This window comes from Diadema antillarum, unplaced genomic scaffold (assembly GCF_040938485.1).
Source record: "Diadema antillarum isolate AM-2024a unplaced genomic scaffold, OU_Dant_1.0 seq00001010_RagTag, whole genome shotgun sequence".
NCBI lineage: Eukaryota > Metazoa > Echinodermata > Echinoidea > Diadematoida > Diadematidae > Diadema > Diadema antillarum.
In genome coordinates this window covers 679462-705137 of record NW_027271846.1, presented here as the reverse complement: position 1 = coordinate 705137, position 25676 = coordinate 679462, and the positions used below count along the sequence as shown (strand labels likewise).

Genomic DNA, 25676 nt, shown 5'->3' with positions numbered 1-25676 from the left:
AGGGGTGTGTGTGCGAAACATTTCCTGACATAGCAATAGAGCTATGAAATGGCACTCATAAATGCGCACACAGACGCACACACACATCTATACACACACACGTACTCAAGTTCATTTTACAGAGCTTGGAAATCGTAAGCATTGCTAGCAAGAACAAGCAAAAGGTATGTTTATGCATACGTTTTTAAGCAAACGCTTGGTCTCTAAGCAATTGCTTGCGGGCAGCAAGTAATTGCTTGTTCTTGCCAGCAAAAGCTTCTGCTCGCAAGCAATTGCTTGTTTTTATGCATACGGATTCGAGTAAAAGGCTAGCACAAGCAATTGCTAGCGTTTATGCATTCGGCCCATATGTGATGTGAATAGGGAGATGGTGTGCATTACTCTATATTCATATCATGAGTCAAGGGCGTACCGAGGGGGGGTGTTTTGGGTGTTCAAACACCCCCCTTTGCCAAAAGGGGGGTGTTTGAGGTGTTCAAACACCTCCCTTGGGCAAAAGGGAGGTGTTTGAGCTATTCAACACCCCTCTTCAGCAATGTTTAGATGTTGACAAATGAAACAAAAGCTGTCTTTACCGCTTTTATTTCCGTTTTGAATTCCGCCTTTCCTTTCTTTTGCGTTCATTTTCTTTCTCTCTCTCTCTTCCTTGTTTTAATGTTTGTGTGGATGATGATACATCATGGAGTTACATAATATCATACGCACTAAAGAACTCGTGTACAGTACGTGTTAATACTACGTTACTGCACCGCGCGCGAAGCTGACGCGCAAACAGTAGACATTCCCGATCCCTGCTTTGCTTTCTGACCGAATCGCGAAGATACATTGCGCATAATGTTCACCGTTTACCGGTATTTTACCGTACGCGGTACCGTAAATTGTGTATGATGCATAATATTATGTGTGTACAATGCATGCTGCGCTGCAGCCTATTATAGGCACATTGCATGCTAAGTTAGTAGTATCAACTACCAACAGTGGCGTATCGGGGGGGGGGGGGCAAGGGGGGCACGTGAAAAAAAAACGAGAAAAAAGAAGAAGAAGAAGAAGAAAAAAAAAAAACCCTCGCCCGGACGGGGGGAAGGAGAAAGGGGGGGGGGGGGGGGAGGCAGAAAACCAAATCAAACAAGATAGAAACAAAACATGAATTCCATGTTTTGTAACGCTGAAATATAAAAATTTTCGGCTCGCTCGCTGCGCCCGCTCGCCAAAATTTATCAAAAAAAAAATAAGAAGAAGAACAAAACGTAATGATGACGTGGAAATATAAAAATTTCGGCTCACTCACTCGTAGTAATTTAGAGTATTTTTCCAAGTCCTTAGTTTGTTGGCATAAATCGTTATCTATGAAGCCGTCACTATATCTTGATTAGAATTGTAAGATTTGATAACCAAAAAATGACAAGAATTCCATGTTTTGTAAGGTGAAATACAACAATTGTCGGCTCGCTCGCTGCGCTCGCTCGCCAAAATTTATCAAAATTTATCAGATTTTATATCACCCTCAAAAAACCCCTTTTAAGTGCTCGAAAAAGCATATCAAGTGGACTTTTTTTAAGTCCCTACCGGGATGGGATTGGGGTTGAACACTGTTGTTATAAATCGTTATCTATAAGACCGTCACTATATCTTGATTAGAATTGTCATTCGAAGATTTAATAACCAAAAATGACAAGAATTCCATGTTTTGTAAGCTGAAATACAAAAATTTTCGGCTCGCTCGCTGCACTCGCTCGCAAAAATTCTTCAATATCTATTACATTTAAATCACCCTCAAAAGACCCCTTCTAAGTGCTTGAAAAAGCATATCATGTGGACTTTTTTAAAGTCCCTATTTTATACCGGGATGGGGTTGGACACTGTTGGTATAAATCGTTATCTATAAGGCCGTCACTATGATTAGAATTGTAATTCGAAGATTTAATAACCAAAAATGACAAGAATTCCATGTTATGTATAAAGCTGAAATACAAAAATTTTCACCCTCAAAAGACCCCTCTTAAGTGCTTCAAAAAGCATATCATGAGGACTTTTTTTAAGTCCCTACCGGGATGAGGTTGGGGTTGAACACTTTTTCAGAAATTAGGGGCGCAATTTTCGCGCTTGCCACGGGCGCCGTTTTCCCTAGATACGCCACTGACTACCAAGTACAGTCAGTATAGTAGCCTACTGGAAGCAGCAAGCTCTGGAAGCTCTGGGAGTAGCAAGTTACTTGCAACTCAATGTAATTAGTAATAGCACACGGACTTGGTAATCTTTAGTAATAGTAGATATGAATTTTTTAAAACTGAAAGATAACTGAGTGTGAGTCTACAAATTGTGGTTGGATGACTTTATTGCGCCTAAAATTCACTATATATCTAAGGTCTAGGAACAGTGGCGTAACTACGGGGGCATGGGGGCACGTGCCCCCCCCCCCCCCCCCCCATCCGCTGGTAAAAAAACAAACAAACAAACAAACAAAAAACTACGAAAATGGTAATTCAAGGGTTAGTAAACTGCTTTTGATATCGACATGAAAGGATGATCAAGAAAAAAAGATATTTTTCTAAGATTTCTTTTAACCATATAATTAAAGAGGTATAACATTGTTCAAAAAGCCCGGAGACGACAAAAGATTGTGATTCAGCGTGATTCCTGGTTGGCATTTTGAATACAAGCAGGATGTGCGCAGTGTACTCAGAATATCGGAATGGCAAAAAGAGTCGCTGCAATGTTTCGCAATGTTTGATAGGTTGTACACATTTGCTATCAAAGCTTGATCATTGATTTTGCAGTATTGCTTTACATACTAGTCTATATTAAAATGCCTTGCACTGCCAATAATAAGACTTGACCTTGGCTATTTCCTAACTTTTCCATCTATATGAAACACACACACTCACAAACACAAACAAATTAGGGGATGCTCTATATAAAGTGCAGATTTTGGACATCCTTCTCCCGCTTGGTCACTTCGACGCCCCCTCGCTGGTCATACCTCCCCCAATCATGAACATAAACCGACACCTTTGACTACCAGTGGTGGATCCAGGGGGCGCACCGGGCGCCCCCTCCCTCCAATGCGAAAAAAATATACATGTAGCTACAAACGACAGTTTTTGGACGGTAAAATGTCAAAATTTTCAAGCTCGCTCGCTTCGCTCGCTCGCATTTAACCGTTATATGCCACTCTCCTGATGTTACTGCCAGTAATTGCCAGCAGTTGCACCCGGTGCGCCCCCCCCCCCCCGAATTTCCAAAGCGAAAAAATATGGCTACAAACGGCAGTTTGGGGACTGTAAAATGTCAAAATTTTCAAGCTCGCTCGCTTCGCTCGCTCGCATTTAATCGTCATGCAATTCTCCTGATGTTGCTGTCAGTAATTGCCAGCAGTTGCGCCCGGTGCGCCCCTTCCCCTTGATTTCCAAAGCGAAAAAATATAGCTACAAACGGCAGTTTTGGGACTGTAAAATGTCAAAATTTTCAAGCTCGCTCGCTCAACGGCGTAGCCAGGATTTCATCTTAGGGGGGGCGGTTAGTCTGCGAGGGAGCGAAGCGACCGAGCCCGAGCGAGCGGAGCGAGCGAGGGGGGGAGGGTGTGGGAGGGGGGTGTCCCCCCTCCCACGGTAAGAACTTTTTGCATTTTGATGTTGTAAATGGTGCAATTTGATGCATGTTTTTGCGCGTTTTATCGACGTGAAACAGTCCCAATTGTTTATGGTAGCAGTTTATTTTGATGTAGATTATTATTGAACAATTTGCCTATAAAATGGTATAATTTAGATACACTTCTTGTATTAATTCTTTTCACTGAATATCATGAACGCGACTGAACCCGAGCGAGCGGAGCGAGCGAGGGGGTAGGGGAGGGTGTGGGAGGGGGGTGTCCCCCCTCCCACAGTAAGAACTTTTTTACATTTTGATGTTGCAAATGGTGCAATTTGATGCATGTTTTTGCGCGTTTTATCGACGTGAAACAGTCCCACTTGTTTAAGGCATATAGCAGTATATTTTAGTGTAGATTATTATTGAAGAATTTGCCTATAAAATGGTATAATTTAAATACACTTCTTGTATTAAGTCTTTTCATTGAATATCATGAAGGCAACTGAACCCTAGCGAGCGGAGCGAGCGAGGGGGGAGGGGAGGGTGTGGGAGGGGGGTGTCCCCCCTCCCACGGTAAGAACTTTTTGCATTTTGATGTTGTAAATGGTGCAATTTGATGCATGTTTTTGCGCGTTTTATCGACGTGAAACAGTCCCACTTGTTTAAGGTAGCAGCATATTTTAGTGTAGATTATTATGAAACAATTTGCCTATAAAATGGTATAATTTAAATACACTTCTTGTATTAAGTCTTTTCATTGAATATCATGAAGGCAACTGAACCCTAGCGAGCGGAGCGAGCGAGGGGGGAGGGGAGGGTGTGGGAGGGGGGTGTCCCCCCTCCCACGGTAAGAACTTTTTGCATTTTGATGTTGTAAATGGTGCAATTTGATGCATGTTTTTGCGCGTTTTATCGACGTGAAACAGTCCCACTTGTTTAAGGTAGCAGCATATTTTAGTGTAGATTATTATGAAACAATTTGCCTATAAAATGGTGTAATTTAAACACACTTCTTGTATTAATTCTTTTCACTGAATATCATGAACGCGACTGAACCCGGGCGAGCGGAGCGAGCGACGGGGAAGGGGAGGGTGTGGGAGGGGGGTGTCCCCCCTCCCACGGTAAGAACTTTTTGCATTTTGATGTTGTAAATGGTGCAATTTGATGCGTGTTTTTGCGCGTTTTATCGATGTGAAACAGTCCCACATGTTTATGGTAGCAGTTTATTTTGATGTAGATTATTATTGAACAATTTGCCTACAAAATGGTATAATTTAGATACACTTCTTGTATTAATTCATTTCACTGAATATCATGAACGCGACTGAACCCGAGCGAGCAGAGCGAGCGGTGGGGTAGGGGAGGGTGTGGGAGGGGGGATGTCCCCCCTCCCACGGTAAGAACTTTTTGCATTTTGTTGTTGCAAATGGTGCAATTTGATGCGTGTTTTTGCGCGTTTTATCGACGTGAAACAGTCCCACTTGTTTAAGGTATATAGCAGTATATTTTAGTGTAGATTATCATTGAAGAATTTGCCTATAAAATGGTGTAATTCAAACACACTTCTTGTATTAATTCTTTTCACTGAATATCATGAACGCGACTGAACCCGGGCGAGCGGAGCGAGCGAGGGGGAGGGGAGGGTGTGGGAGGGGGGTGTCCCCCCTCCCACGGTAAGAACTTTTTGCATTTTGATATTGCAAATGGTGCAATTTGATGCATGTTTTTGCGCGTTTTATCGACGTGAAACAGTCCCACTTGTTTAAAGTAGCAGTATATTTTAGTGTAGATTATTATGAAACAATTTGCCTTTAAAATGGTGAAATCTAAATGCACTTCTTGTATTAATTCTTTTCACTGAATATCATGAACGCGACTGAACCCGAGCGAGTGGAGCGAGCGAGGGGGGAGGGGAGGGTGTGGGAGGGGGGTGTCCCCCCTCCCACGGTGAGAACTTTTTGCATTTTGACGTTGCAAATGGTGCAATTTGATGCATGTTTTTGCGTGTTTCAACGAGTTGAAACAGTCCCACTTGTTTAAGGTTGCAGTATATTTTAGTGTAGCTTATTATTGAACAATTTGCCTATAAAATGGTATAATTTAAATACACTAGTCTTCTTGTATTAATTCTTACACTGAATATCATGAACGCTGTCTGTTCAGCAATCAAGCAGAAAAAGCATGCATACGAGGGTGTAGATAGGGGCATATCCCCTGCCACACGAAGGTGATTTTGCGTTTTCAGACCTGAAATTCAGCGATCTGGTGCAAAGTTTTGGTGCAATACTTTTTCATCGAAGTGTTAAAATCACGGAATTTAGCTCTTATTCCAAATGTGAACCATCTGTGTGTATGTATAAAGTCTAGTGAGGTAGAGCTTAGGGGAAGGGGGATTCCCCCTCCCGCTCGTGGAGCTTATTGCGTTTTTAGAATTGAAATAAAGCGATCTGGGTATAGCCACAGTCTACTTCTATGCATGGCGGGGGGGGGGGGGGGGGGGCGAGCAGGGAGAAGGCGTTGGCGAGTGTTATCTCCACCCTTCCCTTCCAATGGAGCTTTTGCCTTTTTAAGGTTGAAATTGAGATATCTCGTATACGCATATTTGATGGAATCAACATTTGGGAAATCACAAAAAAAAAAAAAATGGGGGGGGGGGGCTGAGGGAGGAAAGGGTCGATTAAAAGGGGAAATTCCCCTTATACATGAAGGAACCTTGAGTTTTCGGAATATAAGTGATAAGTCTTGTGCACTCAGAATTATTCATAATTTTTTGTAAATCTAAAAAGTGTACTTAGCTAGGGAAAGAGGCGCAGAGGGGGAGGGTTTGGGAGGGGGATACCCCCTCCCAAGCACGAGAGATTTTGCATATTTTGAATTGAAATTCAACGATCTGGTGCACACTTTGAGTGAAATATTCCAAAAAAAAAAATCTTATTTGATGAAAGGTTGCAAAGGAGACCCGCTTCATGTGCATGCATATAGTATACACGCATTTTTTTTTCCGCCTCCCAAATCCCCGGTCCAAATCTTAGGGGGGGGCGACCGCCCCCATCGCCCCCCCCTGGCTACGCCAGTGCGCTCGCTTCGCTCGCTCGCATTTAATCGTTATGCAATTCTCCTGATGTTGCTGTCAGTAATTATTGCCAGCAGTTGCGCCCGGTGCGCCCCCTCCCCTTGATTTCTAAAGCGAAAAAATATAGCTACAAACGGCAGTTTGGGGACTGTAAAATGTCAAAATTTTCAAGCTCGCTCGCTTCGCTCGCTCGCATTTAATCGTTATGCAATTCTCCTGATGTTGCTGTCAGTAATTGCCAGTAGTTGCGCCCGGTGCGCCCCCTCCCCTTAATTTCTAAAGAGAAAAAATATAGCTACAAACGGCAGTTTGGGGACTGTAAAATGTCAAAATTTTCAAGCTCGCTCGCTTCGCTCGCTCGCATTTAATCGTTATGCAATTCTCCTGATGTTGCTGTCAGTAATTACCAGCGGTTGCGCCCGGTGCGCCCTCTCCCCTTAATTTCTAAAGCGAAAAAATATAGCTACAAACGGCAGTTTGGGGACTTAAAATGTCAAAATTTTCAAGCTCGCTCGCATTTAATCGTTATGCCATTCTCCTGATGCGCCCGGTGCAACCCCCTTAATTTCCAAAGCAAATATATATATATATATATATATAAATATATATATATATATATATATATATATATATTATATATATATATATATTTATATATATATATCATTATTATTATTATTATTATTATTATCATATATAGCTACAAACGGCAGTTTGGGGACTGTAAGATGTCAAAATTTTCAAGCTCGCTCGCTCCGCTCGCTCGCATTCAATTGTACAGTTATGCAATTCTGATGTTGCTTCCATGAGGTGCGCCCCCCCCCCCCCCCCCCCCAATGTCTTGACCCACGGTACGCCACTGAACACCCCCCTCTAAAAAATCCTGGGTACGCCTATGTCATGAGTTCAGTAACAGCAGTTACATGTACTTAATGGGAAAGTCTACCTTCTCATACAAGGACTGAGAGAATGCAGCAATATCAGTAGATCACATCAGTGAAAGTTTGAGGAAAATTGGACTATCTGTTCAAAAGTTATGAATTTTTGAAGTTTCAGTGCCTCCATTGCTGGATGAGAAGACTACTACAGCTTGTGATGTCACACGCATAGAAGGATAATAAGGAAAGTATAAGGAAAATTCAACATATTTTCAGTTTTCTCGTATAATAATAGAGCACTTGACTTGTCTCTTTCAGAAGGCAGGGGGAGTAATATTACCCTTAGCATTATGTCAGTAGCGAGTCAAGGGAATGTGTACTTTTTTCAAAAAATGAAATTTTGTGGAATTCTCTTTATATTTTCCTTTTAACATCATTCCTTGATAAGTTGGCACCTGAGAAACGAATCAAGGTCACAATACACCCCAATACTGAATGGTATACCCCAGAAATAGCTCAAGCAAAACTGCTTCGCAGACAGTTAGAAAGGAAGTCAAGTTCCACAAAACTGGAGATTCACAAGCAGATGTATCATGCGCAAAGGCGATGTGTAAATGCCTTGATTAAAGATGCTAAGTTACAATATCATTCAAAAAAGGTTACGGATTGTGGGAAAGATGCAAAGAAGTTGTACAAAGTTGCTAATGCTTTACTTTACCGAAAACAGCGATCTCCTTTACCGAAAACAGCGATCTCCCAGAACACCTCACTCATGGTGATCAAGTTGAGTTAGCCAATTGTTTTAATCAATATTTCATTGATAAAATTGTGGCAATCCAACGGAGTTTCCCAACTCGTTGTGAACAGCCAAATGACATTGTATGTGAAGTCAAGTCAGAATTGAGTGAGTTTCAGTCTGTCACTGTTAGGATAGAAAAGCTTATTAAGAACTCACCTAACAAATCATGTGAACTTGATCCAATCCCAACAGATTTGGTTAAGAAGTGTGGCAAAGTTTTAGCACCCGTTATCACAAGAATCATGAATGCTAGCCTGAGATTAGGTGTAGTTCCACAGGTGTGTAAAAAAAGCAGTTATTCATCCAACTTTGAAAAAAGCAGGCTTAGATCAGGAGTGTCTAAAAAATTACCGCCCAATTTCAAATTTACCTTATTTAAGTAAATTGCTTGAAAAGGTTGTTTTCTCACAACTGACAATGTATCTGCAAGATAATGAATTGCTTGATTCATTTCAATCTGCGTACAAGCCTGGTCATAGTGTAGAAACACTGTTAGTCAACTTATCAGATATTGTGTTCAGAGAATTAGATAGTGGTAACATCACTGCTCTTATCATGCTTGATATGAGCTCAGCTTTTGACACAGTCGATCATGCTATTCTGATTCAACGACTGAGATATTTGGGCATCAAAGGAACTGTTCTTGATTGGTTTATATCCTACTTATGTGATCGATCTCATTATGTCAGAATTAGTGATTCTACCTCTTGTAAAACTATGACAAAGTTTGGTGTACCTCAAGGTTCTGTTGGAGGCCCGCTGCTTTTTTCTCTGTATATGCAACCAATTAGTGAAGTATTTGCTAGCATTGTATTAGTTATCATTGTTATGCGGATGATATACAACTATATTTTGTCTTTTAAACCCACTGTGTCTTCATCGTCATCTGCCAATGCAAAACTCGAAGCATGCTTGCAAAAGCTGAAAATCTGGCTTACATCCAATGGCCTTAAACTAAATGATGATAAATCTGAGTTTCTGTTATTGGGATCAAAGCATATGTTAAGCAAAGTTGATTATCAGTCATGTCATGTCAACATCGGTAGCACTTGCATTACTCCGTCGAAAACAGCCCGTAATTTAGGTGTCATATTTGATCAGGAAATGTCATTTCAGAAGTCATGTAACTCATATTCAGCGGAATGTTCGATATCAGTTGCGTAATTTAAGTTTCATAAGGAAATATTTGTCTAAATCTGCAGCTGAGATACTTATTCATGATTGATTTCTTCTCGGTTGGATTTTTCGAATTCATTGTTGTGTAATCTTTCAAAAAAAGATGTCACAAAACTTCAACGGTTGCAAAATTCTGCTGCCCGATTGTTAACTTTTACTAATAAGTTTGATTCCATGTCACCAGTTCTCCATTCCTTACATTGGTTACCTGTAGAAAAAAGGATTATTTTCAAGATTCTGTTATTAGTATCATTCAGTTCATTCTTTTTCCCCAATATACATAAGTAATTCTGTTCGAAAATACATTCCGACACGAAGGCTACGTTCATCATCGGATGCATTCTTACTTCAAACACCCAGAGTAAAACATACACATGGTGATCGTGCTTTTTCCGTTATGGGACCAAAATTGTGGAATCAGTTACCTCTTCAGTTAAGGGAACTGTCATCGACAGAGTCATTCAAATCCAAACTTAAAACTTATCTGTTCCTTTCATACTGAGGACTGTAATTGCTGTATGTCATTAATATTGGATCAATATTGTATTTTTAATTGGTATATGTTGTATTCTTTATTTGGTATATATTGTTTTTGTTTACCATTTCCTTACTCTCTAAAAACAATCGAGTGAAAATTTTCACTCTTAAACGAGTGAATACAAAAAAGAGTGAATTTAGAGTGAAATTGGAGTGAATTTTGAGTGAAAATGTTCATTTTCACTCGTTTTAGAGTGACGTCAGGGATCACTCCAAAATCTTCGAGTGATCCCTGAGGTCACTCCAAAATGAGTGAATATGAACATTTTCACTCGAAATTCACTCCAATTTCACTCTAAATTCACTCTTTTTTGTATTCACTCCTTTAAGAGTGAATATTTTCACTCGATTTTTTTTAGAGAGTATTTGTTGAAATGTTTGAATATATATATATGCATGTAAATATATGATATCTTTTCATTTTTGAAGCGCCATGAGCACTGAAAAGTGGACCTGTGCGCTATACAAGTAGCCACTATTATTATTATTATTATCATTTTATTCTACGCATGTGACGTCATACACTGTAGTAGTCTTCTGATCCAGCAGTGACTGTGTAAAAACTTTAAAAATTCATAACCTTTGAACGGATTGTCTGATTTTCCTCAAACTTTCGCTGATAATGTGTTATACTAGTATTGCTGCATTCACTAAATCCTCATGTGTGTTAAAGTGTCCTTTAAAAGTCACAAGAGGTTTTTTGGGAAACACTACACACAGGGATTCCAGTGGAATCTGTACAATCTTCTCTGCATATATAACTGCACTTTTGAAATATCGGTAGGCCTTCATCACCTTATTTTTTTGATTGGTTATGAATAAAATCTGATCTATTTGAATGAAATGCAGATGTCTTTGTGTGTTATTGTGCACTAGTCATCTTTACAACACAAATTATTAGAACACGCTCTCAGTAGAGTGTAGCTTTTGAAGGCCCAGTTATTGCTGATCGTCATGGGAATCCCAGTGTACAATGTATGTGTTGCCATTATTTTTAGATAATTCAATGAAACATAATGACTACCATGCTTTAATGAGAGACATAGTAATTCTGTAATTGCAGCTAATTTGGCTATAAAAACTCTTCATATTATCTCAAAGGCCTACTGTTTGCTTGCTAACCAGGTGCCACTGCATTATTTATTTATTTATTTATTCATTTATTTATTAATCAATGTATCAATTTTGTTATTTTTTGATTCTTTTATTAATTTATCCATCTATTTATCTATTTATTTTTAGCGTGTATTGTAGGGGGAATACTGAGTACCGGTAGTTGCACTTGGATGACGGGTGAAATAATATTCTCCGTCCTCCCCCAAGGCCTCCCCTTCCAGGGCCCTGTTAAATCAATCACAAGTCCCCAAATCAATCGCCAACTTGCATTGCAGCTCACAAGAAACTTGTGATTGATTTCTATCACAAGTCTTTATAAGACCGGCCCCAGTTCTCGGGCAGAACCCTCATGAGAATTCTTTTGGTTTTGTTTCATTATGTTTTCTTAGCAAAAAGAAAAAAAAAGTTTGGTAGGGGTGCAGCTTCTACCCACCTCCGCGAACGTATGAAATCCACATCTACTAAATTAGTATCGTAGATGAACGATTCTTCATCGCCGCTCATAATATCGCGATATCACCGACGGACGTATATCGATCGATAGTAACCACACACACATGCACACACACACGCACGTCTCACGCACGACGGATGATGAATGGTGGCTCATATCGTTGGTAAATTTTATCCGAAACTTTTTATTCTCACACTATAAACTGTTTGATTGTTTGTAACGCTGGATCGGTAAAGGCAAGAATAAAGTGAGTATTATGGTTTCTAAGGTTAGCATCAACTTTCCGAAAGCGATGCTTACACTGACACTGACAGTGGAGTCAATCATGTATGGAGCGCCCTACGGCTACTAACGTAGGCCTGCGGCTCGTAGTCGTCGACGCACGAGTCAGTGATCCACGCCGCCGCTCACACAGAAACAAGCGAGGCCGGCGCCGGCTGCTATGCTGTGGCTTTATCAATTTGCATATTATAGTGACTCTGCCCTTAGACAGAAAGATCCGTCTGTCCGGAGGACTCTTTTATATTTTGCCATTAACGCTGTCCTCCGTAGACAGACGGAAGGTTGCAGTACCCATTGCTGTGTGGATGTTCTTAACCACTGTCTCTATGGAAAATTGGGTGAGGTACCTCACCCTTCTCGATTGCGTCTAAATCACGGCCCTAGGTCGGCAAATTTAAGCTTGTATGGTGAAATGATTTTTTTAAGAATACGTTACACTCACCAGATTAATGAATAATCCAACATTTTAGGAGAATTTTCAACGTAAAACACAGCCTGTCGCGTCGTCACATTCAAACTGCAGAAACATACACTATGAATCTATTAGCCAATCACATGCGAGGTAGTTTCTACGTGTTTGTTTTACTAAAACACGTACCTCGCATGTGATTGGCTTAGCAATTGTTACAGATTCAAAATGGCGACTTACTGCTCGCGAACGGCGATGTTGCGATATCGATAAAATTTCTGCATTATAACCGAGGTTATGTGAGTATTTCGATTGCACAATGTGAGAAATTTATCCCAAATATTGCTGCATAATGTGTCATGTCATGTCATACTTGTTTGAATGTAAAAAAGCTGTCTGAAATTTGGTTTATCGTAACGTTTGATCTGTGCGCGACTGCTCCACACAGGAGCCGCAATCATTGACTTCGGTCTGTATACGGAGGGGATCCGTGAAGCCAGACGCAGTCTCCGCGGAACATTCCCCGACGGACAGATACAGACCGATCTTTCGGTCAACTCTGCCCTCTGCATCACAAAACCACTAAAAGGTCGCCAGACATTGATTCTAAAAGAGCAGACTCTATATGCTTCAAAATGAACGTATCACTCAATACAATTGGACTTTGTAATGGAAAGAAAATACGTTACACATTCTGGAAACTAACGACCACGTATTTGTAGGCTGGGCGTAGATTCTAGTCGTTAGCGGCATCGTTAACTGTAGCCCCGGAGACCGTTAACTGCGACCAGCAGCCCGAACGTGAAGCTCCCACATCAAATACGTAGGCCCTATGCTATGGGTTCTACTCTGTGAAGATGCTCCACGGGGCATAGGCGTCGTAAAGACTCCCCATGTTGGGCCAAGACTCGCAAGAGGCCCTTATCGTTTGGGATCTATTTAACGTTTTAGATCCAACTTAAGTGCTTGATAATCTTACTGCGCTGCGCATCTGTGCAACGATGCTTACAGTCAATTCAGTCAGTGAATTGTTGGGTCTAAGAGGCTGAAATTTTGCATGTGTTGAGTCTTCTTACTAAATTTAACACGTGACACTTGCGTTGATTTGTAGAAACACCTATTCATGATGATCTAAGTCTAACCAAGTTAGTATTAATGACTAAGTCACTAACGTTAGCTTGTGCCAAATCTTAATCTAGTTCTAACGTTAGCAGTTAACGGTTATATTCTTATAATGCGGTGATATCATCCTTTCAAAAGTTAGATCTAACCATTGGACTACCCACGAGCATCTATGTGTTAGGTTAGATACATTACAACCTAACGTTAGATCTAACATTTATAGATCTAACGTTAGATGCCCCTTTGCCTTGTTGAAAATGTAGAGTGTGGTCTACGCCAAAAGCAAGGGAGGGTTTTTAAGAAATGAAAAGAGGCCTCAGTCTTAAGTAGTTAAGACATAACATTAGACAAGTTCTACCATTTCAAATTGCACACAGTTTAGACACTAGGCCTACGGTCTTATCCTACAAACAAGAGTTCTAACAATGTTAGAAAAACTGCACAAAAAAAAAAACTTAATTCCCCTTTAATTTTATGATCTCAAACTGTAACGTTTAATAGTTTCAAGATCTATTTATCTAATGTTAGACCCCTAGATCAAGGCCGAGGTCTTTGTAGAAGAAGAATAGACCTTAGTTCTTTCAGAAAATATTTAAAAAAAACTGTAGATTGACTAACGTTGGATCGAGACCTAGGGAGTAGTACTACGAGTAGATCTATCTGTCTTGACCCATTTCACCTAGACCCTAGATCTAGAAGAACTAGACCTATTTTGAGTTCTCATGTAATATCACCAGGTGTGCAACTAATCAAACTATTTGTTGGGTTTTGCGATGCATAATCACATAGAGCACTATTGATAAACTAACTACCGGTAGGCCTACGTCTAGTACATAGATCTATACTATGCTAACTAACGTTAGACGTCTATACACAGCCCAGTCGCTGTGTAAGTAGCCGTGCGAAGCACGTCGTCTGTTCAGGCTAGATCTATGCCAAATTAATTATGATATAGATTAGAACCCTAATATAGTTGAATGTGACATCTTCATAATCATGTTAATATCTTATGCACACTGGAAAACCATAATAGAGTCTATTGTCATTGCATTGTAGAGTAGACTATATCAAACCTGAGCTGTTGTGTTTTTATTGGAAGTCTATGTGTGGTTTTGCTTTCCTGGTGATTTCGAGTTTTAGGTGTTTACTCTAGGCCTATGTCTAGATCGTGTCTATATCGTGACAAGTTGTACGTCCTCTGCCTCTTCTAGACCTAGGCCCATGTCTAGATTCTAGTGTTTGTTGACCCAAGGGTGAGTGTTGTTGCAGAGAAGATAAAGAAAGGAGCCACTGACTTTACTTTCTATGTCTTTGGTGTCTGGGTGTAGGTGGTTTATGGTGAGCTATGCTGGGTCTAAGACAATAAGACATGTCTTGAGTGTAGATCTGACATTAGACATCTCTTGTGGACAGACCTCTGGCTCAGCTGTGGTCTATAGTCAATCTGTAGTAGTCTATAGAGACTAGAGACAAGCATCTAGTAGGCCTAGGTGCTAGTGGAATAAGTCTAGAACTACATGTACGGTATCTACTTTCTATTTCACTTAATCAGGAACATCCTTCTTCAAAAGATTTATGTGTAGGATCTGCATGTGTGTGTTCCTCTTTGGTTTTTGTTTTCAGACACATCAGAGTCAGAAGTTCATGCTTAACCTTCTAAAGAACAATTTCAGGTTTTTTTGTTGTTGTTGTTGGACCCAGCAACAACAATGTAGCAAATGTGGTAGATCAGATTCAGATTTCACCATAATTAAGAATCACAAAAGGTACAAGTACTTGCATCACCTTAAAGACATGTCATAAATATTATATGTCACAAAAACTATCCCTTTAAATTACAACTTGAGAGGCAAGCTGTGGATTCATTGCATTGTTACATCTGGGCACCGTTTCCAGAGACTCCAACTCTTCCGCTTTCGCGACGGGAGATCTCCCGCCGAAAGCCCATTTTGGCAAAATCTCCTGTTCTCCCACTTTAGATTAAATTTCTCCCGCCCTGGCTCTGTGTCTCCCATTGGAAAGGATTTCTTACTTATTGCCATAGTATGTTGAAAAATAAGCCTTAGATAGCATGAGAGCGCATCGAGAACCCTAGAGCTTCCAGGGCCCTTGCGGGCCGTGGACCCCGGCCGCAAGGAAGTTCGCGCTTCGTGCACATGATCATAAACTTGGAGTCTCCCGTTTGCTAGGGCTTTCAGGCGGGAGAATCTCCAGATCAGAAGGTGCTTGGGGTTGGAGTCTCTGCGTTTCATGAAAATTGTCAGCCCTGACAAGTTGTCAGTCTCTGGCAACTTCAGTAAAATCCTTGGTTTTGATTGGCTGAGAGCTCTGGCATCTGACTGTTACCATGATGATTGTCAGAAAGTGACAGCTTGTCAGGGCTGATGATAACTTTCATGAAACGGTGCCCAGATGAAGTAATCACAATCTGCAAATTGTTCATCATTATCTTCTACAGGAAAGAAATCTCAGCACCACATTCCACAAATCAAAGATCGAACATTGAAGCAGCAATGGCATCTCAGTTTGTTGCCAAGAGCTCAGCTATGACTGTGGACACAGAGGACTTGGACAGGGCCATTCATAATCTTGGTTTGTGTAACTTTATATTTGTGGAGACAGCTAGATCCTCATTATGCAATTATAAAGTGCTCAAAATGCCTGTTTAGCAGTCTTACACAACTGTAGTATTGAACAATGTGAATTTTGTTGACAAATTTCTATAGTGGTGCCCACATAAAAGGATTGGTGATGAACTTTGCAAGATTTTGGGGACATTTACATTAACCCGTTGAGGACAAGTCCCGAGTATACTCGTGCAAGTGTCTATGGGAAATGTGTGTTGTAGCAAAATCAGTCCTTAACGGGTTAAGAGAATTATTATCGATCTGAGAGTTCAAAGTAGTCTGATTTGTGATTTTTTTTTCTTACACTACCTTAAACCCATTTTTCAGACTTTTTGTCATTTCAAATGAATTTCTGTTCATAAGCTTCATTTTTTTTTTTTTTAGATTTTGATCTGCAAGTACTCTCACACCCCTGCATTGTCAAATACAGTGGCGGATCCAGAGGGGGGCGCACCGGGCGCCCCCCCCCCCCCCTTTATCTTTTGTTAAAACAAAAGAAATAAAAAGAAAAAATGGGGGGCTGCTGGTGCCCCCTTTAATTTTGTAAAGGTGCCTCCCCTTCACGGAATTCCTGGATCTGCCCCTGAAATAGGAAATAAACCTAAACCTTCACTTGTGATCTCAGTCATAACTGTAAAAATGAATACAATACAATGGTAACTTTGTTCTCATTGTACTGTCTTTGATGCTACATTTTTCACTAGTGATATTTCACACTCTGTGACTGCATTTTGCCAAAATGCATGTTCTACAGCATTACTTCCAAATGATTCCAAATAGAGAGCAGTATTCAATTGCACATTTTATGACCATGGTGTATTGAAACAGAAAAGTTATAGGAACCTGGGACCTACATGTACTCATGTTACCACTCCCAAGTACTACAGAATGAATGCTAATGGAATCTTTGTTTTCATTCTGTCCTCTGTGCTGTATTCTGATAATGACAACCTCAGTTTATCATCATTAGCACATGGCTACATGACACCGTTGAGGCATACATGCTCACTGAAACATTAATACTTTAATTGTGTAAAAGGAAGCAACTTGATAAATGCAAAAGATAATCACAGTCTGTGCCTCGGGTGTTACCTTTGCCAACATACTGTCACACCCTGTTATGTATGTGAGTGTGCATTTTGTATCATCAGTATTTTGTTACCAGGAAATACTTTGCATGCTGACTAGACATAGTTAACATATATGTAGAATGCAAAATCTACTACACTTGAATGTAAACATGCAGTACCAACTTACTCGTTTTCTGAAATTCTTTTACAGAATTTGAGAAGAAGCAGCAGCTAAGGGAGCTTGAAAAGGAACAGCAGCAAATATCTGGTAATTTCCCTTTCCTTTTATATACAGATTTTAATTCTTTATCTATTCCAGCCATAGCATTTTTTTCATGTTCAAAGAATTCAGAATAATATAGTTTTCATTAGAATTCTTCATCTACTTGTTTGTGGGGGAAAAAAGCATCTCACAAGACATTACTTCATTCCCAAGTTTCTTTGGCATCCATCGCACAAACATTGCTCTATGGGCATATTCCATGCCATACATATCAACTTTGTAAAGAATGTACCTGTATGTGTTTTCATAATCAAGTTTTGGTTTACGTATATAGAAACAATGACATATTTTGTTTGCTACATTCTGAATAACATATGTGTCTTGAATTTGCCATACAAGACATTACATCCATAATGCTTGTAATGTGCTGTCACAAGAGATGTTTCCCCATTGTCATTGAAGTATGAGGCTGGCTATCCGTGGGGCATCAGTCTGCACATGAAAAATTGTTAGGTAACTCACTATAATTTAGGAAATGAAACAGAAGTATGTAGTCTTCTGTGTACAGTGTAATTCTGATTATAATCTTTTGACCCAAGGCAAAAACATCGTAGAGTGTTGAATCACAAAAGCCATAGAGACCACTTACCAAATTCATAGTCTGCCATATTGCTGTGAAGTCCTTGTTGTTTTTATAAAATCTTGTTGTAAGACTCTTGTGAATTTGGTTTTGCTCATAATACCCGTGTGTGCATTGTTGTCCTAGTTCTTGAAGCTTCCCTGAAGGAAAAACAGGACGGGATAAGGCGGATGGAGGAAGAACTGACGAAAATGGATGAGGAGACAAAGAATTGCCACCGGCAGTTCAGACAGAACAAGGAGAGCAAAGAAAGGCAAGCCTGCCTGCATGGATGCAACCTAACATTATGAACATCTTGATTGCTTTTATGTTACCAACAGTAAAATGTTACATTTACTCTTTGCATAATTCAGCTTAATGTGATTTGGCACACATCATGTTGCAGGTAAAGCAAGAACACATGCCGGCCTAAATGTTTTGAAGATTCCTTTGTGTGCTGGTGCCTTCCTCCGAAAACTTGTGATATGATTTCTATTCTTACTCTGTACAAACACTTTAATTTTTTGCTTAACCACAATGTATTGTCTGCAATGCAGACTCGGAATATGAAACGTGATTGTCCTCAGTATGTTTTTCTCCTGTTTTCTTTTGTAATACTTTTATTCTCAAGGAAAACTTTGCTTAATTTGCAAGACTTTTGTTTTTGGCAAACTTACCTTGGTATGGAATTGTTACCTAATCTGCCATATCTGGACTGCGTGTCTATGGATATAAACTTTCATCAAAATATATATGAGGTTATAATTTGACTCCCAAGAAAGGACAGTAATTCAACTCTCTCCTTGTGTTATGAAGCAATATCCTTCAAAACTCTTTAGGCAATACCTTTTCGGTTCTCTGTCATATAATCAGGGTGATTCACCATTCAATTGACTAGCTAATTTTTAGCAGAAATGTAGACATCTTGTTTCTTTAAAGTATGAGTTTATTCAAGGAGACTGAGACATTGCCACAAGGTTGACTCGTTTTCTTCATTGACTTTCTCTCAGCTTGAAGAAGCACGCCACTGTCCTCAATGCACACCTGGAAAACCTGGAAGTAAAGATCATTGACCTGGACAAGAAATTCAAATCAGAGAAGTGAGTCAAAGCTCTGCCGAGTTGGTGTGTAATATGTTTATTATCTTTATCAGTATTATTATCATCATCAGAATTAGACATTATAATTGCTATTATTGCTGTAATCAACATTCTAGCTAGCAGTATCATTACATTTTTAGCATAATCATTTATTATGACATCTGTTTTTCTATCTTATTGACATATATATCCATGTTATGGCACATATTATTATTGCATTATCGTTGCTGTTATTTCTTACCAATTGTAGGAGAAGTGTTAATGAAGTATCAATTCTATATTCAGGATGAGCAAAAAAACAGCATAATATGTGATATTGCACATTCCAACAAGTGTGCTCTACATATATCTCAGTGGCGGATCCAGAGGGGGGCGCAACCGGCGCACGCCCCCCCCCCCTTTATTTTTTGTAAAAAACAAAAGAAATAAAAAGAAAAACAATGACATGAAACCCGGAAGTGGCACCAGAAATATTAGTCACGCCCCCCCCCCCCCCCCCCCCCCCCCCCTTTTACAGAATTCCTGGATCCGCCCCTGTATCTGGTCTAATTCCTCTGGACTACCAAGTTATTTTCTTCTGAACTGTAACATTAAGATCTAAACCCTGCGATTGTATACTGTCTCCTTTTGAAGCTCAGGAGTATTACATGTGCAAGGCTGTGTGTGTATAGAAATAAAAATATTGTTTGTTACATTTCTGTCATTTTTGCTTCTCACTTTTTGTGGAAAATGAAACATCTTTCAAAAGTAATGGTGAAAGAACCTGAAAATGTTGACACTCTTTGCACTATTAACAAATTGAAGCTCTGAATTCCTACCTTCTTCGGGATGCTACCATTCCGATCTTTCTCAGGGATAGCAGTCTGATTCTAAAAGGAATTGAGACAGGAAGGTCTTTCAAGATTGATTCTCTGCCTTTCTTGCCCAAAACTTTAGTGCGCAGCATGAGCAGACATTGGAGCACTACCAGTCCATCTGGCGGTCCTACGAGGAGGTGTACATGGAGCAGGAGCTGGCACAGGAGCTCAAGAAGTGGCAGCTGGAGGTCCTCCAGCGCAAAGAGGCCATTAAACAGGGCGTGGCTCAGATAACCCACCTCCAGGGGTGCATAGAGGAAGTGGAGGCAGAGATTGAGGCCCGTGAGTACAAAAATATAAATGACAAAAAAAAACAAAAAAAACTTTAAGGGGTGGTATATAATTGTGGCTGAGATGGGGATTCAGATATTAATTTTTCGCAAGATAATTAGGAACCATTTATATGAAGTAGTAAAAGCATACAATGCTGAGAGGTTTAGTTTATTTGTATTTAGTTTAAGTTTATTTGATGAAAATCAGTTTTGAAATGGTTGAGATATCCAAAAACAATGAGGTCCCAATATAAGGTGGGACTCAACTTTTATTACGGCCACTCTCTTTTACTTTGTTTTTGGATATCTCAGCATTTCAGAAACAATTTTCATTAATAAAAAACAAAGATATTTTCATCGCACAAGCACAAGGAGGCAATGAAAACCCATTTTTAAACACAAATTGCAGTGTGTATGTCGATGAAATTATGTGTACACATCTGGCTTTGTTGTATTTTTAATTTATGCAACCAGGTAGCATATTTTGTTAGAAGCAGGAGTTCTTTAAGTATCATAGAAGCAGCAGATTTTGCTGTGTGACCAATATTGGTGACAATGTTTAGAAACACAGAGATTTAGCAGTGTACAGTGAAATCAAAAATATGTGCCTCATCATAGTGCTGCCAGGGTTTGCAAAAAAGTAATCCTACATTTAGGGAATTTATATTCTATAATAATTCTTGGCATACCAGAAATGCGGTTTGTGGGTGTAACAATTTTATGCTGTGTTCATATCTTCACCTGATAGTTGATGAGGCTATACATGTGCTGTTTATGCATGGTTGCGCATTGTATATAATCATGCATCACTATACCCACCAAAAGTCACATGGGCTGATGTTCTTGTGAGCCCGACAATAAATATTTAGTTCAACTGAGTTGATTTTGATTTTTGGGTGTTTACTGACAGAGTTACCCTGTCATATTATTTGAAACTTGTAAGCATGTGGCATTTACATGTATTTAACTTTTTTTTAAGACTGATTATCTGAATGCCTGGTTGCTTTTTTTTAATTTCCACCCATGTCGTAAGCATTCAGAGCATGCACAGAAATGGTAAAAGCAGCTATCAGCAGCTGTGATAGTGTGTTAGAATCTTGAATAGAATGTTATTAAAGAATGAAGAGTGATTGCAATTATAGATCCGTTTTTTCTTCCACACACAAGAAATGGTGACACTGTGCAAATTGATAAATCCAATACATCAATTCAAATCCCATTGTTGATGTTACGATGCAGAAAGGGATGTCTTTGATTTGTTATTTTGTGTTTGTTGAACTGTTATATTTTGTCATTCTGTTGCGGGGCCCCCTAGGATAACAGTGTGTAAACCACTGATGGGGCTACCCTGGGTAAAGAAAACTGAATAAATAAATAAATACAAATAAATAAATAAAATTGTCTGAGAAGTATTCCTATCTATTTTTACCATTTAAGATTTTGCTGGTTTATGAATATCTGATCTTAATGAAATGCATGTCATTCTATGCAGAAAATTTCCTCTGTCAGAATTGAATTGCTAATCAAAAATCTTACCTGGCAACTTTTATCGATTTTGAGATGCAGGATCACCTATGTACATCTGACTTTATGTACCTATTAAAGTAAACAAATGACCACAAAACAGAGTGATGCCTTGATCGCTAAAGAACCATATTCTTCGAGGGTGGTTGGTCCAGAAAATATTGATGCATGGCTGAAGTCCTTATGCGGACTGTTGAGCTGTTGTCTGTTTTGTTACAGTATCTTATTCCATAAACTTCTCATTTGTTGCATGCAAAACATTTGTGGTAATATGTAGTGTTCTGATATTGCTTTCAGTCTTTGTAAACTGGTTTGTAATAATCATGCTTCCCTTGTTCTGTTCTCTTTGTTTAGGTGAATCTCCTTTTCCAACCATCAATGACTTCATTCTGAAGATGTATCCTATGTTATGAAAACAATGTGAAATTGCATAGATAAGATTTTTACTTTTTTTATAACTATGTAGTGTACAATTCATTTTTGAATGCACAAATTCTCTCTTCTGGAAAATTCAAGTACAGAACAATTAATACTTCTATATTCAAACCAACCTAAACGTATTTCGTGCATAGCACAGTTTATTTGCATGCTTGTGTGGAATGTTGATTGAAAAAAAAAAATACTGACATGTGTTGAGGCTGTTATACTGGTCAGGGAAGAATTGAAAATAAAATGTACATTTGCATTGTTCATCATTCTGATATTATGCTCACGAGAAAAAAAAAAATGATATGTGTTTTTATAGTATCAGGCTTCTCAGAAATGAGATGTAATCAGGGCTGAGAGGAGGGCCCTTGGTTTGAATGTCCCTCTTCCAAAAAAAAAAGAAGAGAAAAACCCAACAACAACTTCAGCAACAGGTAAATGGGGGGGGGGGGGGGAACTTGAGTAATCTTTAGACCTTCCGTAGTGAGGCAGCCATTCTGTTTTCCATGACAACAAACAAAAGTGCGGAGCTGAAGCTGTCGACTATGGCTAATTCAAGGGTGACGCTGGATCTGATGTGCTCCATTTCATCTTCAAAGAAAGAGCTTGAGGAACTGCAAGAAAATCAGATCCAGATTATGAAGGTGAATTTTTTTGTCCCCGCCGAATGAGTTCGAGCAGGGGACTATGAAACGGGCTCCGTACGTGTGTGTGTCTGTGTGTCCGTCCGTCTGTCCGTCTGTCCGTCCGTCCGTCCGTCCGTCTGTGCGTCCGTGTGTGATCAAAATGTTCAATTTGCTACTCCTTCGCCATTTCTAACCCGATTTTGATTCTGTTTGCTTTATATGATAGCACTACATGGGAGCTTTGAAACTTCTACACAGAATTTCAGTTGTGACCTTTGACCTTGACCTTTGACCTATATTGTACATTTTGCTTCAAAATGCTACTCCTTCGCCATTTCTAACCCGATTTCAATTCCGCTTGCTTTATGTGATGGCACTAGGTGAGGGCTTCAAAACTTCTACACAGAATTTTGACCTTTGACTTCTTTGACCTTTGACCTTGATTTTTGACCTATATTGTACATTGGCTACAAAATGCTACTCCTTCGCCATTTCTTACCCGATTTTGATTCCGTTTGCTTTATGTGATGGCACTAGGTGAGGGCTTCAAAACTTCTACACAGAATTTTGACTTTTGACTTCTTTGACCTTTGACCTTGATTTTTTACCTGTATTGTACATTGGCTACCAAATGCTACTCCTTCGCCATTTCTAACCCGATTTCGATTCCGTTTGCTTTATGTGATGGCACTAGGTGAGGGCTTCAAAACTTCTACACAGAATTTTGACCTTTGACTTCTTTGACCTTTGACCTATATTGTACATTGGCTACAAAATGCTACTCCTTCGCCATTTCTAACCCGATTTCGATTCCGTTTGCTTTATGTGATGGCACTAGGTGAGGGCTTCAAAACTTCTACACAGAATTTTGACCTTTGACTTCTTTGACATTTGACCTTGATCTTTTTACCTATATTGTACATTTTGCTACTAAATGCTACTTCCGGCGGGGACATATATTACGCACTGCGTAATTTCTACTTTTCCTTTTTTTTTGTTAGGGGGGGGGGGGGGATTTGCTCATGTTGCCTTGTGTATTTCATTGGGTTTTGTGTGAAACATACATACACACCTATGAACAGATTGTCAGAACAGCGGACATAGAAGGTTGTGAACACTTGTTGATTGGTGGGGTGTAATGTTATTGTCTTTACAGTGTATACTTTTTAATCCTTTTTTTTTTTTTTATGCAGTGTCATCCATTATGCCTTTGCCTTACAGCACATTATCATTACAGGCATCACTAGAATAAATCTACAAATCAGATGTCAATTAGAATGTGCTCATCACAGGTGCAGTTATTTCATGAGTGAAAGGTATGTGCTATGCATTTATCTCTATTGCTGTATTATCGCCATTAGTAAGATTTGTTATTTGTCCTTAAAGAAAGCTGAAGAAGAAAAACAGCTGGCAGAAGCCGAAAAGAAAAGGAAGGAACAAGAAAAGATCCAAAGGGAAAAGGCACAACAGGAAGAATTGGCCAGGTAAAGTCAAGCAAGAAATGATGGTTTTCAGAAACCTAAGTCTTAAGGAAACAAACCAAATAAAGAGAGAGAACTGGGGATTAACATTCTTGACCAGATATCATTTTGCTGTAATACTCATGTAACCTTATTGAGATCATTATCACTTGTATTGAAATGAAACATGTAATATCAGGAGTTTATTTTCTAAACTTCCAAGAGTGGATAAATATCTGTATGATATCCATTGGATAAAAGTATATGATGAAGATCTTGGTGAAAGCAGATGGCAGAACACAACTTGATTGGACTTTCAAGCCAGTAAATTTCTGAAAACATTAGACCACCAAATAGAATTTTGTTACAATCACACAGAGTGCAGGATGGATAAAGTGAAATAGATTTATTCTTTTAGTCCATGCCCAATTATAAAGGAAGCAATTACCCACTCACACATTTACAATTCATGCCTTGATACCATACATGAAAAATGTAGCTTTTGATATTATATTGTTTGTCTTTAGTTGCACTTACACTGTATCACATAATGCTATTCAAATGCAAAAATGTTTCATAAAATTTTTCCGATGTCTGTTGGGTTGTAATTAATGCTCTTAAAGCAATTAATATCTTTTCTAAGTGACAGACGATAATGCTATACAGCTGTGTGCTGGTTGAATACTGCATGGTCTGTATTGTTTATCTAGGAGGAAGGGGCAGGAAAATAAATCCTCCAATCAACCTGGCATGTACAAGTTTGGCCAATTCATCCATCGCTCCTCTGATCAGCCAAAGCGCTTGTCCAAGGGGAGCCCTACAGCCCAGCCCCCTCCTTCGCCCCGCATCCCCCTGTTGATCGCCAGCCCAGCCCGCTGTGCTGTGCGGGTCCCAGCAAGAGCACCGAGCACCAACTCCCAGGCACCGCTTACCAAGCATGGTGCACCGAGGGTGCCTGTGCATACTCGCAGTGTGACGCCCGGTGAGGCTAGTGGAGCCACCGCCCAGAAGGTGACAGGGCCCCAGCAGCCCAGCAAGTACTTCCTCAACATGCCTCCTAGAAGCCCATTTATCCCTTCAAGGTCTAGGCAGGGGAAAGTACAGGGGGCTGTTGGCGTGGAGGGTAGGGAGCACCTCCTCTCAGCTGGTAGAGCAGCCACGGTAGGCATTGGCATGTTATTTTTATTGCATGAAATTCTCTCACATGTGTCACATTATTTAGATAAAATTTTGTGGTGTTGATTTCATCCAAAGGGTAACCTAGCTCTTTCATATACTCTCCCAGAGGAGTCTGTTACTTATCACTGTCACCTATCCATTTATACATGGGGGTCAAGAGGGACATAGTGAATAGTACATCTTTTCCACAAAACTGGCCTAAACCATGCAGGATGTAATCTCAGGATCTTGTGCTTGAGGGTCCAGAGGTGTATCCACT

The 25676-nt window shown here is 39.7% G+C and overlaps 1 protein-coding gene across 1 annotated transcript; it reads left to right on the top strand.

Moving 5' to 3' along the window:
* The first annotated feature begins 15947 nt into the window (after positions 1-15947).
* On the top strand, positions 15948-24266 carry LOC139742632 (uncharacterized). Its single transcript, XM_071653156.1, has 8 exons — positions 15948-16026; positions 17343-17399; positions 18121-18247; positions 18984-19073; positions 20010-20212; positions 22081-22123; positions 22676-22796; positions 24165-24266. The coding sequence occupies exons 1-8, from the start codon at positions 15948-15950 to the stop codon at positions 24264-24266; spliced, it is 822 nt and encodes a 273-aa protein (XP_071509257.1).
* Positions 24267-25676: the final 1410 nt, after the last annotated feature.

Coding starts and splice junctions, on each gene's coding strand:
- LOC139742632 (XM_071653156.1), top strand. CDS start 15,948: ATGGCATCTCAGTTTGTTGCCAAGAGCTCAGCTATGACTGTGGACACA. Junction 16,027..17,342: donor CAGGGCCATTCATAATCTTG/GTTTGTGTAACT, acceptor ATTCTTTTACAG/AATTTGAGAAGAAGCAGCAG. Junction 19,074..20,009: donor AAGAAATTCAAATCAGAGAA/GTGAGTCAAAGC, acceptor CCAAAACTTTAG/TGCGCAGCATGAGCAGACAT.